The sequence below is a fragment of the Pieris brassicae genome, chromosome 12 (assembly GCF_905147105.1).
Source record: "Pieris brassicae chromosome 12, ilPieBrab1.1, whole genome shotgun sequence".
Taxonomy (NCBI): domain Eukaryota; kingdom Metazoa; phylum Arthropoda; class Insecta; order Lepidoptera; family Pieridae; genus Pieris; species Pieris brassicae.
In genome coordinates this window covers 7,942,285-7,960,736 of record NC_059676.1, presented here as the reverse complement: position 1 = coordinate 7,960,736, position 18,452 = coordinate 7,942,285, and the positions used below count along the sequence as shown (strand labels likewise).

General features: G+C 31.8%; 1 protein-coding gene across 5 annotated transcripts in view; it reads right to left on the bottom strand.

Moving 5' to 3' along the window:
- The window catches only part of LOC123717551 (mitogen-activated protein kinase-binding protein 1), a 69,145-nt gene extending 51,433 nt beyond the window's left edge, over nt 1-17,712 (bottom strand). For 2 of the 5 annotated variants that reach the window (XM_045673603.1, XM_045673605.1), the window contains exons 1-2: nt 17,434-17,712; nt 6,218-6,728 (exon numbers count right to left, since the gene is read on the bottom strand). In XM_045673603.1, coding sequence (XP_045529559.1) covers nt 6,218-6,355 — 138 coding nt within the window. In that variant the 5' untranslated portion in view covers nt 6,356-6,728; nt 17,434-17,712. Of the gene's footprint in view, nt 1-2,359; nt 2,496-6,217; nt 6,729-17,433 lie in introns of those variants that run through there. The other 3 variants (XM_045673606.1, XM_045673608.1, XM_045673604.1) reach the window with 2 other exon arrangements.
- Nucleotides 17,713-18,452: the final 740 nt, after the last annotated feature.

Sequence of the window (18,452 nt, the reverse complement as noted above, 5' to 3'; positions counted from 1 at the left end):
TCCATTTGAGGCCTAATGTATATTTATCAATCGGAAGTCTTAGGCGGCACTTAAGTCCCATATAAGTTAAGAAATACGATTCTCCATTGACAAAAGACTATGAAAAATATATTAATACCGTTAGTGGTTTTTTTTTTATAGGATAGAGGGGGCAAACGAGCCTAAGGGTCGCCCCAAACGGGTAGTCGTCACAGCCCATGCACACTCATAGTGGGGACATTACCGACCTTTGAAGGAGGCGTATGCTTTTTTTTAAACAATTGAAGGTATATCCCAGGTAAGACAAAGCAGTAGGCAATCATTTGGTAGTCCGATCTTCTTAAGTACTCGAAACAGGTTAAGCTAGTATTTAAAGACAAAAAGAACAAATATAGATTATATTTACTATCTGAAACGTATGTATATGTTTTGGTAAATTATAATACCAAGGACACTGGCCGATTTGAATCATATTCAAACATTGACACAGAAATACGACCTTACCGCCAAAAATACAGCCTACTTACATTACAAACCCACAGACGACAATTAAATCCAACACATACACATTTACTATATCAATTATTCCTTCTTTCTGCCTTCGACAATAGTTTACTAGGTCCAATATTTATATTAATTAGCAATCAAAAAGTTTGTTTCTATTGAAAATTACATTATCGCATTGTTTTTTTTTAATATTATTAAACAAACGAATAGAAGACGACAATTCACCTGTACCGGTATCGATTTGAAATGAACCCTCATTTTTGATCGTAATTTAAAACCTTCACTTCTAAAATAATGTTTTCTTCTATAAATACCGACAATTGCTTTTTATTTTCTTAATTATTAATTACTTAAGAAGTCATGTGGAAAATGGTGTAATGATTGCAGCACCTTACAACATTGTGTAAAACAAAAAAAGTGGCGGAGAGTTTATTGTCAGTTCTTCTCGTCCGTTCTAAGCCCTTGATTTGAGAACTGGCAATACTGGATATGAGTAAATGATTTTGACTTTGACTATATAAGGATTTCCTTTATAAATACCACAGTATGTAAAAACTTTAAATGTGGCATTAGTACCACGAGTATTTTTTCTAGCCCAGATGACGACTTTGCGTCTAAAGTGATATAGTTTCGCCCTAATCGCGATTGGACCATGATCTATGACTTACTCGCAACCGTTAAGACAATCTTTGCTTAGACAGTAAAAACAAGACCTTATCGATATTAACTTTACCGACTTGTTTTCGCTTCAGCTTATCTACTTAAGATTCAGAATTACGGGAATTTCAACTTAATACTAACAGCATAAGGTTTACATTGAAGACATAACATTTGCGACAAATATTACAAATAGTTCTAAGATAACAAATATGCAAATACGGTTAATTTGAGTTAAGCAGGTGAACTATTTTTGGGTTAGTTGGCAACTTGTAACTTCGAACTTTTTTTTAGCAGCCGCTTTTATAAATAATATAAATAATTATCCTTCTAGTGTTCTCTCAAGTGAATCAGTTTAATATGTCCTAAGCATTGAAATTAAATAGTAGGTACTACACCGGTCTTTCCCAATTGCGACCCACGCCCCTTTGATTCTTAAGGGGCTCTAAGAAAATTTATAAAAATTGTTCGGAATTTGAAATGCAGTTTTGTCATTTCAATTGACTTACTGTGTTTCGTTAACAATTCCGTGGTAATTTCTTCTTAAAACCTATCATTTGAGTTTCTTAAGTGAAGTAAATTTTTTGATATTAAAAATTATGTTAGATTCGAAGAGCTTAAGAATTTTAGAAAGGCTAAAGTGGGACATAGCACATAAAATATTCGGAATCACTGTACTAGATGAATTCGAATTAAGTATTTCACGGTGAAAATAATACCCGTAAAACGTTCTAACAACGTTAAAAATTACGCTACTTTGTGGTAGCAAAGCACATCCTCAATTATTATTAACCTCCTTTCAACATCCTAATTCCCTTTTAAACACAGATTTTCTCAGAACGCATGTTTATGGTTGTAATAGTTAAAGTGGTTATCATAACCTAAACCGTAAAAACAACGACATACATTTGCCGTATAGAATCATTTTATTACTTGTGTCATTAATATAAATTTAATTAGAACAACTTTGTTTATTATTCACTATTTATATATAAAAACATTACTTAAATAAAAAATTAACCCCTCTGACCTAATAATATGCAACCTAAAATCTTATTCATTAATCAAACGCTGTATATACAACACATATATTTAATAAACCTATTTAAAATCACAGGTCACGATTAGCGAAACGAATTCTTCCACGCAAATCATATGAACGTACGGAAAGCGATAAAAAAATTCTAAAATTTCAAATTTTCATTTAACACCATACCATAAACACTATTAAACCTTCTTAACACAAAAACTGGCCACTACCACAATTTTAACAAAACTACTCTTATGCAGAGCAATTTTTTAAATTCTATTATCTGTGACTGCACGCTTGTCTAGCGCGCGCGGCGCGTGAATTGACACTGTTTAGAATGTGCTGGTGGGAGGCTAAACGTCGTGGGTTCAAATTGTATTGCAGGTTGCTCGTCAAATTGTATAATTATTACATTCATTACTTTTTTGCAGCTGCAATCCGGTTTTTAAGTTATGAATATAATCTTTTTATCATGTAGATTTATAACAATATAGAAGCAGTATTTTCAACTTAATCATTAAAATCACAATTTGATGTTTCCGTGGTATTATGAGAAATCTTGAGTTTAAAAGACTAAAGTATATGTTATACTGTGTTGTATATCTGTGTTTTTATAGTTACAATTTTATATATGTATATGCGTATCTGTAGCATTTTTTTAATTTATTATTAAAACAAAATCTCTTTAAGGTCGGTAGCTTCCAAGCGTCCTGGTCAGGAACGTAGCATCTGGAGTTGATTATCTGTGTCCCGCACATCTCTGAATGTGATCTGATTAGCATGATTTATCTTATGCCTGATTTGATATTTGGAAATTTGAGATACCAAATATGTAACACAACGTGCAACGATGTTGATGCCAGAACTATTGCAAGTGAAATTCTGGAGCTCTTCCACCACATCATCAATTTGGGTTTTGCTTTATTCACTGCGAGGCTTCCATCAGTTTAACACTATGCTTTTACTCCGACAACCTACGATTTCAATTCTACTTCGAAACAATTATGTGGTTTTCATAGCATTACCGACAGGCTGTCGTTTTGGATGTATAGTTTCTGTTTAAAATATTAGCGACTCCGGTGTAATTTAATCATTCATTACGCGTTCTCTGGGCATTTCCTCAAATCTCCTTCTGAGACATTCACATTTGCTGTTACTTGTCCAATAGACAACATACATAAACATTTACAATACTTATTCACGAGGTCATCTTTGTGTAATACCTTGCTCGGTCTATTTCTCATGCACTTCTTTTTGCTTCTAGTCTCTGTCTAGTGTTAAAAGTAGTCAAATATTGTACCATAATTTTACATTTTCTACCTTATTCTAATTCGGATATTATTAATGTTAGAAATATATTTTGCATTTGATAAACTTACGCTGACAGTTAAATGGCATTATGATAGTTAAATAATATTGTTTGCTTGTTTAATCATAAACTTTACGTAAATGCTTTTTTAATTGTCACACTTTACGAAATTATTGTGTCAAATAGTTTTATGAATTACTCTTTGTTAACATAACATAGCAAAATTACTTTAACAAACAAAGTGAAGGTTGAACCTTATTCGAAGATTTTTTATGGAAATCGCCGTGGGGTCCTTCAAGGTTTAAAAGGCCGGCAACGCAGTCGCGAGCCCTCCGGCGTTGAGTGTCCACGGGCGGTGGTATCACTTAACATCAGGAGAGCCTTTTGCCCGTATACTCCCTGTTCTATATTCAAAAAATTACATTTACTGAAACATAAATTCTAAGTAACTTGTGTAATAAGAGTTTACAGATCTGCTGACAGCCTGCAATAATTGTTCATTATGTCAAGTAAGTGGCACTGATTATGACATCACACGTCAAATTAACACAGCTGAGCATACATTTGCTTTGCGCGGGAAGCATTTACTTGTTGAGGTCAGGGTTGTTGCATTATTTTTGGCCTTTATAAGTCACAAACCAAGATTAATGGTGTAATTTCTATACTAATGACTAAAGAGTATATAAGCACTATGTTAATAACAGGGCTGTCATTTTATTCTTGATAACCTAAGCCATTTACCCTTCGACATAGAAATCGTTACACAGGAAAATAACAGATATATTTATAGTTCGAGCCTTGAAACTATGTAGGCAGTACTTAAGAAAAACCGTAATACGCCCAGAATTAAAGGGCTCTTGATAAACAAAGCCATTGTGCCAGCTTTTACGCAGTTAAATATACATTAAAAACAACAGTATTCAAACATTTAAAAAATACTAAAGACCCAACTTATACATATATTAACATATACTATCTCTTTTAATCACACCATAAACTAGTTGATAGAAAGAGACTGACATAGACGTAGTAACGCCGTAATTAGCCTGATTAGATTTTTATAAATATGGAGTTATGATAATAATAATAATTAAGCCTCATTTATTCCTAGACACATTCAACTTTACAAAAGTTACACACACTTAAAATTTTATACAGATTTCTTCTTTTGGAATCTCTCGAGATCTCTGTCTCTCTCCTCCAACCAATCTCTCGAGCATGTTTCTCCCAATCGTCACCAACTTCTTAGAGCTCGTCAGTCAGTATAAATTTATCATATACACATTATATACCATTTAATACGAGTAGATAAGACAGTTATAATGAGATTAAGTTCAAACTGCATTTTCAATACACGGTTAACTGTGACAAAACGAATATCTAGTGGCACTGCGAATCATGTTTGTGTCAAAAACAGCTTAAAAAATTCTTAAAATGTCGGCAAAGCACTTAAGAGCCTTCAGCCAACTGTCATTGGGCTGCGGTATCACTTACCATCAGATGAACCTCAAGCCCGTTTGTCCCATGTTATTAAAAAAACCTACAAACCTATTGTTGTCTAATAATAAATTGCCACTACTACTAAAGTTTTCTATGTTTTCGAGTACTAAATATTAATAAAGTTTTTTTTTAAATATAGAATGGCCGCTGTATTGAGACTTATTCGTAATGCCTATACAAATACTTCTAAACTCAATTGTTATATTAAAGAAACACGGCAAACAGGCAGGAGGCTTACCTCATACCACCCATAGATCTCTCAACGCCATAAAGCTCGCGAGTGCATCGCTAGCTTTTTAATAGCTAAGATGTTTATAATATCTTTATTATACTTCCATATACAATGATATTCAAATATGTAACTAAAATAAACCTTAAAATCTTGAAACAGCCTCCAATACTCATCTCTAGTATACTTGAGCGGCCTACTTCTGTGTTCCCATTTCCAACTTCAACTAATGATATTAATTTAATCTGTGAATTATGCATTTCGGTTTTCGGTCAAAATATAATATTTTATTTATGATATACGGCGCAATATACAATGCATAGTTTTTATGTATCAAGTGTATTGGTATCTTTAATTATAAAAAGTAATTGAATAAATCTGTTTATATCATTTATTATATTTGATTGTATACAAACACGTGTGTGTACACTATCATTAAATTATCACAGTCATTATCAATGCCACTTCCTTAACTCGATTAATATTTGTGCGATATATCTCAGTATATGCGATTATGTAACCTTATACATGGTTAATTCATTTAGACATAACATTTATAACTGACGAAACACACACAAAATAATAATAATAATCAGAAAATAAAATTAACAAAAAAAATATGAAAAGAAGAAAAAAATACGGTAATGTTGTTGTGACTGGCCCTGGCTCAGCATTATGCTGAGGAGCAGACGTGTTCCACAGCGCTGGTCATTCTACCAGAAACCACAACAGTTAGTTTGCGCCTCAGACGCAACAAATAAAAAGAATGTAAGAATAATAGTAGTAGTAAAAATTAACAAATTTGTGTGAAAGAGTTTCTACTTTGTAAATAAGATGTCAGCATTAAATATATAATTGATAGAATAAACCAAAACTAATGTTAATTCCATGTAAAATTACATGTGATAATTATTCTTACACAATTAAGCCTAGATAATAAACAAATGTACGTGTAATCTCCACTTGTACCAAAAATTCAATAATGTACGATTAAAAATCTACTCACCCGATCAGAAATGGCCTCCTCCATTTTGCCGCGTTTCAAACCGGGCGCGCGAACTACATTCGCCGGTGGCGCCATAACGGCTGACTGTAGAACTTGTGCCGCGCCGGGAGCGCTCACCGGTATATAACCGGCCTCCATTGTCAACTTAACATCACTATCCCGCAATAGATGGCGCTAATATCAATAACACGAATCAATCAATTTTTAACACAAATATTTACGACACTAAATCACTATTCAATTCACTTTTTGGACGTAAATAATCACTAGCCATTTCAAGGAACTATTTCAGTCTTGAGCAATAAACACTTGAGCATATTATGAACGGAATCACGTATTTTTCACTCACAAATAACACTATGGTCGGCTTCTATCACATCATTTCCCTATTTTAAATTATTTACGGTTGTTTTTATTGAAATTTAGGACAAAAATGCGCTAACGCGACGGAGGCTAGGAGAACTCTGCATTTCCACTAGACGACGATCTGCCATCTCGCTCACTGCAGTACCTGTGAAAGAGAGAAGCGATGATTATTGTAATTGACAAAACAAAGATATGAATGGGACGGCGTTCTGCCAATAAATATACGTTATGCGATATCAAAGGATGAATTAATTCAATCTTTAAAAGCAATTGCACGTATTTTGATTTTTATACAAAAAATAAAGCCTTTAAATCTATTCTCCTTATTGTGATAAGTTGCACAAAGGTAAAAACCGCACCAAAAAAAATTTGTTTGTATAATATGATACATATTTGTTTATTGGATAATCCTTTTCAATTTGTTACCATAATATCTTTACAGCATACTGGTAATACATTTTAAAATACCAAACAACTCTTTAACAATTTATACCAATCGATACAATTTAATAGAGAGCCAGACGGACCCTCTGCGTTGGGGATTAAAAATGTACAGGACTTTCATAGATCTCGTTAACAATTGATGTAACCATTGATCTTTTAGCTAAAAATTGTGAAATAAATAACCTTGCCACTTGAACCGATGTTCGGAAAGCTGTTAAGCGTTTATTTATTCAAATGTTTTGCGAAATGAACCTTGTAACTTTTATAACATTTTGCGGACACATAATCTAAAGAACATCATCGTTTAAAAAAGAATAAAACCTCAAGCTAATATAGAAATTGTTTTTTTACTGTCTTGAAAAAAAGTCTGTTATCTATTCGCCGCGTATTTTTTTGTCTATCAATCATATCGATTTTTTATTTCTTATCAAATCATTATACTATCTTTTTTATATAGAATACATAAGAGGAAACTCGACCACATAATGATTAACAGACGAGCAGTTTCAATGTGTTCTTGTTGATAATATTCCTCTCGTAATATAATTATTTAAGTTCGCGTGCATCAAAATGGCGTCTTTAGTACTTTCTGTATACTTCTTAAAACAAATAAATAACGTAAGTTATGTTGAATGAGTCTTGTTCTGTTCTTGGTTACACTGGAATGGTAATCGGCAAATGGAATTCCAGAATAACAAAATACTAACAGTTAGCTTAGGTACTTAGCTAATTAAATGTTACAAAACTTTACTCCGCCATAATTAAAACTATATTTATCGAAATTCCTTCATGTTTGTAGTTATTTATAAAATATATCCTCATTTAAACCGCAGTCAGTAGATAAAGAGAAAATTGAGTATAATAATTGCATTTTCCGCCCATCTTTGGTCAGAGACTTTCATGTGTAGTATGTGATTGGTATGCTCTCAGAGAATTATGTAAACTAACAATCGCGGCGGCTCTTTATTGATACTTTACTTTTGTGTGACTTCTGATCTGAAGCTAAAATATCGTAAACTGCAAATGTAAAAAAATAAATAAATAAAAATCGAATGAATTACAGTAAGAACTGACTATCCATGGTGACTTATATCAAATTGTAAAACTCCTCCGGATCAGTTAAAAAAACAGTACAAATTATTTAATTATTTTCGTAACAAGGTGACTTCAGGCCCACACTTCATACTATAGAAACTAATTAACAATTTTACATTTAAATTTCATCCAAATTCGGGCCATATCAATACAAATACAAAATTTAGTTATTTAATACTTTTTAGTATACTTTGATAACACAATGGGCCTATGACAGAAGAAAATACTTTTATAGTCAGATAAAAGTACATAGATGTAAAAAAGATTTTTTTAAATGTTTTTCTTACAAATTTCTGACTTTGTCGTTTATTTTTATCGGCGTAGAAACCGATCTCGTGGTGGTGTAAAGTCTACTAAGACGGACTATAAATATTTTTGTTTAACATAAGTGTTTTAATTTACTTCCTTTCAGATTATTAGATACACACTTGTATTTATAATCTAGTCAATATACAAATTTTACTTTACAACGAATATATATCTAGTAGGTATATTTTTAAATTGCTCTGGGGCAGCACAATAATTTGGATTTCTGGATTTCCGACTTGAGATAGGCCAACATAGGCATAGGACCATGGGTAAAACATTAATTTATTTAGATACGTTCTATAATACTACACCACATTTCTTTGTTCTATCACTAGTTTTCACTGCGCACGCGATGACAGATTTCTTATAGATAATTTTGACACCTTGGCTTATATTATTACATTTTTATAAGGGATCCCATTATTTTTATATGTAATATATGCCTATATCAGTCAGGGAAGATGCAGCTTTCTAATAGTGAAATAATTTTGATGAAATCGGTCGAGTAGCTTTTGGGAAAACATTACAAACATACATACAAAATGTTTAATATTTATAATTTTAGTAAAGATTGCATTCTAGATCTGGCATACAACTCGTCTCAGTTCTCAGCTCTACTACAAGAAATTTTCATAAATTTTTAAAAATACTTGAAAAGTAAAACCTACTTTATAAATATACAAATTTTACTTTACAAATTATCGCGTACAGATAATGAAGGAATGGCTTCGCACCGTTGCTACCCTCTATATAATTATCCAAAGTTAGTGCTTGTTATATCAAGATGAAAAGTAAACAATTGAAACCTTTCTCTAACAAGAAAACAAAATGAAACCAGAGACAAAAGCTCCGATATAATTTAGTTAATTTCTAAAAATCTGTAATGAATTCTCTTGCATTCTAATAGTACACTTTTATTATTATCTTAAAAGCGTAAAAGCTTCCATGATCACAATCTAACTGGTGATGATTAATAAAAAATAACATTAAAATTCTTGTTATATAGAAAAAGCCACAGGTATCGCTAATATATAATAAATTATGTGACCACATTCCTATGTAAATTCATTAGGTGTTTTCACGAAAACATATATCTTAGTTTTACATGGTGTTATTTGTAACTACATAGACTAGGTTATATAGGACCCTAATATGTAAATGGGTGACCCGTTCCGCAACTTAGTCTGCTCCCCCCAACCGTTTTCGTTGCTAAGGTTACCATTGTTTTACAAAACATCGTAACCATAGCAACAAACACTGTACAATATTTAGTCTATGCTTTAAATTATGTCTATATTATATCAGTTTTTAGCTACAACTTGTTATATAAGTTTAAAATTCCACGAAGGGCCGAATACGTTTTTCTTACAATGTATTTTCTTTAAATAATTAAACACCACAAAAACCTTGACTTTGTACGTCTTTTTATTTTTGTTTGGGTTTTTTAAATGAATTTACTCTCGACTGAGACAACCTTGGATCTCTTAGTCTAGCCAGTAGTCAATTCCAGCCTAATTTACAAATCAGAATATTAATCTTAAGTGTATCTGTATTAAGGGGGAGACATTGTTCTTATATTTTATTCACATACTATTATTTGGGACATAACTAATGCACTTAATTCACTAATTGGAAAGCCTTTTCTCTCTAGTTTTCTTCTAGAACCGTGGTATCAAAAGACATGTGAACTACTAAACTATAGTCTGGAAGCGACTTGTGTTAATAGAGGTGGTTTCGTATCACCTCGAGGTCCGCAGTTCCACAACTCAGCGTTTTTTAAGGCACTACCAACACTTTAGAAATGCCAAATGAAGTATTTCCAATTCAACTTAAGGTTCAAGAAAGAAGCGTACCAATTCTTAAAAGGCCGGTAACGCATTCGCGATGGTCCTGGCATTGAGTGTCCATGGGCAGCAGTATCCCTTAGCATCAGGTGAGGCGGTCCGTTCGCTTCGTGTTCTATCAAAAAGAGGTTAAAGGGTACGTTATAAGTGTCTTGTATGTTTTTAATGACGATAAATTTATTTAAACCTAAAATGTAATCTCTATATATATAAAATTCTAGTGTCACAATGTTCGTTCCCATACTCCTCTGAAACGGCTTGACCGATTCTTATGAAATTTTTTATGCATAGTAAGTCTGAGAATCGGCTATTATCAATATTTCAAACCCCTAAGTAATAATGGGTGTCCACCGCATTTTTTTTAGACAGTTTAAAAAATATATATATATAACCCTTAATTGTCACCCCTCCACGATCAACCCCTAATTTTTATTACAGTAAATAGTTATTTTAATAAACTTAAAAATATTTCCTATAAATAATAAACGACGTTTGCCGGGTCAGCTTGTAGCAATATAAATAAATCACTGGTAAGAATGAAACAAAAGATTATTCATTCAACATATGGAATGTGACTTCATTCAATCCTTTCTTGAATGAAGTGATCGTCATTCAAGCGAGACATGTGAAACTGACTAGGACCACTAATAACACAAGCAGTCATTACTGACTATGCAAACGTTATTACAATGACGACAAAATAGATTCAGCTGGACTGTCACAGCGCAAGTATCGGCATTCATTCCTATTAGATGTTTTAATGTCGATAACATAAATTTAATTTCATAATAGTCTTCTACTAGAAAACCTCCAATGGTAATGCAAACCGACCAGAGCTTTGGGTCATTATCACAAGAAAAATCTACTGGAGTCTTTTAACAAGGATTTCCGTTCAACTATTATTATAATTACAGCAGACCAAACAATAAAAGCACCAAACCGCAAGGAGTTACAAGGAGAGAAACAAAAAGGAACCGGTGCTGGTGGAGTTGTACTCCGTACAGGAGTGGACCTCTGATAGAAAGGAACAGCATTAGCGAAATCCGCGAATTCTGGAGGTCAGTTCGCGAGTTCCACTCAGACAAACATGCCTCCGGGATCTAAGCAAATACAATCTGAGCGTTTTTAAGGCAGATCCACCGCTATGTGGAACCAGCTACCCACTGAAGTATTTCCGAAAGAAAAGAGCGTACTAATTCTTGAAAGGCCGGCAACGCACTTGCGAACCTTCTGGCAATGTGAGTGTCCAAGGCGGCGGTGTCACTTAACATAAGGTGAACCTCCTGTCCGTTTGCCTCCTATTACATTAAAAAAAGCATACTTTAAGCAATTCCGGAAAAACAGTTCGCGCTAATTCACATTTCTGAAATTGCCAAAAATATATAACATTATATGTCAATTAAAGCCTTAATTGTAAATTTCAATTCTGTGAAAATCTGTATTTAAATTGGATAATACCAAGTTCCTTTATTACGTAAAATGCAACACAAATTTTAGAATATATTTTTTATTTTCTAACAAAGGTTTTGTGACCTTTATATTTTGCACGTATTTATCAATTCAGCGAACATATTAGGTCACTTATGTGTCATAATTTTTAGAAACACGTTTTATTATAGCTAAGGAAAAAAGCTTTTATATTTAAATAATAACAAAATAACTTTGATTTTGATAAGAATTATGTACATTCTTCCGTATATAAAAAATAAAAAGTATTCAACAATAAATAGTCAATCCAAAGTGACTTTGTCGAGTTAAATCTCAAAAGACTATCTCTAGGTACAACTACATAATAAACGACAGGTGTAAAATATTTTTTCTCTATAGCACTTACAATTAAATATAACGGCTAAATAAGTTTAAAGCTGCATTAGCTACTGAGGCGGTATCTAAAATATCTATCCATAATCTAAAGAATATTCGATTTTCAATTAAAACATCCATAGATAACAAGTGAAAGCACAGTTATCAATAAATACAATCTTATCTGTAGAAAGTAATTGCAAAAGCTATTATAGGCAGATCCGGTCCACCTTCACTTTTGCTAATACGTAATATTCGCCTACACCAAAATAACACAAGACCCACAGATTAAAATCCATATTTAAATTACCAAGGTTCTATTTGCAATACATATTTCTCGAATTGGCAACTCCATATATATCATAATATACTTCCAAAATGTAGGAAGGAAGAAGAGTACAACAATAGTTTATTTAAAACATTGACAAAATACTACTTGTATATTTGTTCCGATAATTATGTCTGTAAATGTTTATTTAAAAAAAATGCTGTATTGAATTAACTAATAATGGTAAACATTGTCAAGCAGTTAAAACATCATCCAGCTATCGACGGAAATGTCTGCCGTTACGCTCCAATTAATTTATCTGTCATTATAGAACCGCATTTGTAAACATGTACTGAAGTACTGTTATGATATTAAATGGCTGGATCATAATTCCTTAAAAAATGTAACCATATATCGAAAAGAATAAGTTTTAATTTGTTTCTAGTTGTAGCATTTGTAAACATGTACTGAAGTACTGTTATGATATTAAATGGCTGGATCATAATTCCTTAAAAAATGTAACCATATATCGAAAAGAATAAGTTTTAATTTGTTTCTAGTTGTAGCATTTGTAAACATGTACTGAAGTACTGTTATGATATTAAATGGCTGGATCATAATTCCTTAAAAAATGTAACCATATATCGAAAAGAATAAGTTTTAATTTGTTTCTAGTTGTAGCATTTGTAAACATGTACTGAAGTACTGTTATGATATTAAATGGCTGGATCATAATTCCTTAAAAAATGTAACCATATATCGAAAAGAATAAGTTTTAATTTGTTTCTAGTTGTAGCATTTGTAAACATGTACTGAAGTACTGTTATGATATTAAATGGCTGGATCATAATTCCTTAAAAAATGTAACCATATATCGAAAAGAATAAGTTTTAATTTGTTTCTAGTTGTAGCATTTGTAAACATGTACTGAAGTACTGTTGCAATCGAAATCAGTTGGATATAAAATCTCTGTGCAGCAAGTAGCAACCATCAAACGAAAGGAAATACTAAATTAATATATAATATAGACATTAAAAATATTTGGAATTTTTCATGATATTTTGAAAACTTACTTATTGTTTCGTTTACAATTACTTCCTAAAACATCCATCATCCTCCTTGCCAAGGAGTTACTGTAAGAAAATAGCACAAACTTTTACCGATTGAGTTTCTTGTTCGACCAGGCCAAGGCCCGATGGGTACCTCGATGATGATTAAAATGATCAACCTTCTATGTCTTGGGCATGGTACAAAAATGCTTGGGAAACACTGATCTGAACTAACAAGTCCGAATTCGAAAGGCATATAAGGAAGGTTGGAAAAATCAACTCTGCCCTACCAGAGTACAGTATTATCTTCCAATCTTTTCTTACTTTTTAAGTAATTTTTCACTGTTTAAATTCGCTACAATTTACTACTGACCTAGTTACAAATCCGTGCCAATGACAGCAATTAAAACTGTTCTCTATAATCGATAGAGTGATCGAAATTCGACATCGATTTAATGCTCTTTCGTTCCGCAATCGAATCATTACATTGCTTTAGAGTAAAGTATTATACAAAAGAATCATCATAGAAAAAACTAAATACGCCTAGTAGACATCGGGATTATTCTTCTTCTTATCCGGTACACTCTTGACAGAGCGGTCGTGATCGCTATTGAGTAGTGGTAATCAAAGGGGCAGATGTGATGCGCTTCACGACGTTTTAGGGATTATTATAATTGCATTTATTTATTAAGGTTATCTGCAAATAACATAATCCCAAATTACATAACTGATAAAGAGCTCTGGTACGGGTTTTGTTTTACCGTACCAAAGAAAGCGTTCATTGACTTTACTATAACAATAACAAATTATCTATGATTTTCCATAAGCCACAGATGGAATACTCGTATAAAAGAGATCGCATTAAAAATTCATTGCTTCCGCCACATCCTGCCTTTGTCTTACCTCCATTGTTACCTGAATATGTGGATCGAATGTTCAATACATAACTGGAGGAGTGGCAACACTACAATCTTATTACTAATAAAGCAACCCCGGCAGCGTATACTACAATCTGAAACTAATTTTTTATTCCCATTCTGTAGAAGCAGTCTTAAAATTATGTCGCCTGTCGTGTATAAAGTATAAGTATACTTTTGGCAAAATAACTTTATTGTTGTTAATTTTTATAATATCTATTAGTTTAAAAAACAAACATCTTAACATTATCAGTGTACATGCACCAGAAGATCTTTAATACTCTTCCACCATCACTAATACCAGACAAATTAAAAAGAAATCTTTTCAATTATTGACCTTACACTATGTCAAGAAAAGGCACCGTTATCGTAGCCTGCACGCACACACATACGTTAATACTCGAGGTCTAATACCTAAGCACTTAAGAGTAACAACTTTGGTGGCTCTAAATGTTCAGGTCCTATAATAAACATTTTATTATCTATTGTACAGAATCCCTGAGATTCACATAAATAATTCTCGCAACGCTGCGGTTAAATTAATATTTAACGTTCTTCCGAGAACAAATTACTTTCCGATAAAACTTAGTGAAACTACTCAGCACGCGAACTACAAACGTACATAGTATATATAACGGTTGGGCCTTATTCGATTTGCATAGTCTTCATTTCGTAATACCGGGGCACAATTACTGGACATAGAGGATATCGTCCAAAACCCTAGTAACATCGGAACATTTTTCAGCTGTCTTAAACAATAAAAAATACAAGATATAAACTATTTTTATTACATTTATTCTTTAGACACGAAATACATTTATTAAACTCTTGATCGAAGTTATTTTATTCACTGGATAAACTGTACAGACTACTGCTTTAAGTTGGCCTGAAAACTGCGTTACTATGATATTTTTTGTGCGTAATTGTTATAAACTCCCACAGCACAGTTAGCGGGTAACTGGTTCGATGCCCGCTATGAATCATTGAGGTCGCGATGACTCTGCTAAAGGGATATTTTATTTAGATCAAATTGTATTTAATATAAAATAGTTTAAAACTGCATTTTTTGTTTATTGTTAAAAACTAAGGATAAACTAAATTCTTAAATTATTATTCATATTTTATTTGGGTAAACGAAATTAATGACGTCGACAATACTTATTTTTTAAATTAATCCATTTTTTTTTTAGTTAAAATATATAAAACAGCAGCATATAAGTATATAGTTTCAATTATCTAATACGATTAATCAATATAAAAACACGAAAAATTCTTTAATTTGTCCTTCGATGGAACACATCAGGCTTCTCGTAAATTTCACGTAACATAATCCGATTATCATTTTATTGTATTGCGTAAGTGATCTATGACAAAATAGCTACTTATAAAATGGATTAAATTACTTATCTCTGTATATGTAACAGTTTCATTTGAGTTTTATGTTAAAATTGGGGTTTGACACTTACGGGCTTAAATAGTTAAACTATTCTTTAAAAAATAATTTCCTACAATGTTTTGCCAACCCAACATTTTAAGAGTTTAAAGCGTCTTATTTCGAATAAATGAGCAGTTAGCTCTACAATAAGTTTTTGAAAGTGCGTGGTAGTAAATGTGTATCAGTGAACAAATTTACTTTATCAACTAAATATGGCTTTGACTGATAAAAATCCGATATTCAAGATAAAATTTACAACTGATAACACTTTCCGTACTTGAATATTAAATAGAGATTTCCATATTTTTTACCAACACAATATCACTTGAATTTCATAATGCAGTAAGTGATAGGAACCCTTTTTTGCACATATTTTCTAGAAAATTATAGAGCAGCCAAACTTTTTTTTCTTTTTAAACTGAGATGAGAGACCGGATTTAAAATTTAATTTGAAATTGAATTAAGCCAGAAAATAATGCAGCTCATTTTTCTTTTTAATAACTAGCAGGTAATTTAATTTAAAATTTCACAACACTTTATTACTGTCTGAAATAAAGATATTAATTAAAACTAAAAAATTCTTAAATTTACCATCCTAATTATACTTTCTAGTTAATGTACCAGTAACTAGAATTCCACCAAATGCATTTAGAATTATATAAACAAAGACTAGCTGAGGATTTCATTACCAAGGTCATTATTATTTTAATTGGCAAATATGAATGCTTACAACTATTAGTGTCTATAATTAAAAAATAACATTTACAATTTTTTTTGGGTAATTCATATCTGAAGCTGGTTTAGAAGTGACTTAATGTAATTTTTCTTATCTTTAATATATAATTTTTGTATCTGAAATTTAAAAAAAACTTATGAAACTATTGGTCCTGTACTTCATTTAAATAGATTACATTATACATATAACCTTACAAGTGGACCACGAGAATCATGTGTCATTATTATGTGTTGTAGATAACTACAACATTAAAATGTCACTTTAGAAGACTAATAATATTATCTGACTAACAGGTTATATTGAAAAAGGTTATAATATTTTTGTTAATGAAGTTTGTTTATGAAGACTGTAACTACTCAGTGTTTGAACAACCTTTGCAATTACAAAAATATAAAATTTAAAATAATTATTGTATCATAATACATACATTTTTTATAGATTTAAATCAATTGTGACAAATGCATATTTTTAAATGTTGTTCATAATATTTATGCTTTGATAATGGTTTGTAATAGTAAAGCAAGGTGCAATCAATTCAAGGAAAAAATCAGTATCTCTATTAGGGGGTTCAAAAATTAGATAAAGACAAAAAAATAATATCATTTTGCCACGCAATATTTAAATATTAATTAAATATGGTAAAAACTAAAACTATGTGAGCTTGTTTTTATTTATTTTATGTATTATAAATATACAGAATAATGCTAAGCAGTGGACAACTTGTGGACATAAAGATATATAAATTTTTAACTATTAGAAGGCTGTTAATTGCAACTTTCACATGTAACACTCATGATAAGGTACTTACTAACGTACCGTACATTTACATCAATCAATTGCTATATCATTAAAAATGACCTTTTCAATCACTTTCACTACGGATAGCTACTACGGCTGGTTTACAACTAGGAAAAATAGTAACGTCTATAGTTAAGGAAAGTAGCACTTACCAAATAGTCACCGAATTCGTTTTTTAATAACACAATTGAACACAGTCAGTCCGAAAAATTCGTTACAGGCAAAGAGACAAACCTTTCTTCAAAAATGCTTAAACAAACACAACATGTGATCAGTACACAGTATTCACTAAAAAAAATACACATTACACCTTACATTCACCCAATTCTCACGAGTTTTATGCAATTCCCTCCTCGAAAAATACGGCAGCCCGACTCACAGTCTGATCTTATTATTTAATAAATTTACAAATCCACTAGGCAGTGGGCGCCACAGATGATCTAGCTTCACAGGCTACTAACAAGCATAGATAAAGTATGTAATAACTACCTCTTAAAACTTACTTACTTTTAAAACTTAGTTTATCTATTACCTTATATAATACTAGACTGCAGTCTGTGGTCCCTACAACATACATTATTTGCAGGTATTGCGTTTACCTCCATTTCATTGTGATCTCAACCCCATTGAAATGGTCTGGGCTTCAATGAAACGCAAAGTGGCTATGGTGAACATTGGGAAACTGGCTAATGAAATGCCAAGTATGATAATGAATACATTTAATGCTATTACTGTTGAGGAGTGGCGCAATTATTGTTCGCACGTCAAATAAAAAATACAAGTAAATGCGCGTCCCTAATCACATAAGGGACGCGCATTTGGACGTACCGTTCATCATAGACTTAGCCTCTGAAGCAGCGACAGTGAAGACGAAGACGAAGAATTGGACGATATTCGACCACTTAATATTGTACACCTTGATCATAATTATAATAAAACTATTTGAGACATTATTCTTTTTTGCCACCATATGCTTATGTTTGATGAATGATAGGTATACATGTTTACTTTTATAGTTTACCATTTCCTAAAGTTCTAACAGTTAAAAAACTTAACATTCTACTAATCCTATTGTCTGATATGTTCATTAGGCCCTAAGATTTCGGGATAGATACATATGCATGTTCTCAGTTTAAAATTAAAACTACCTATAGTATCTCTTTCAAGTGGA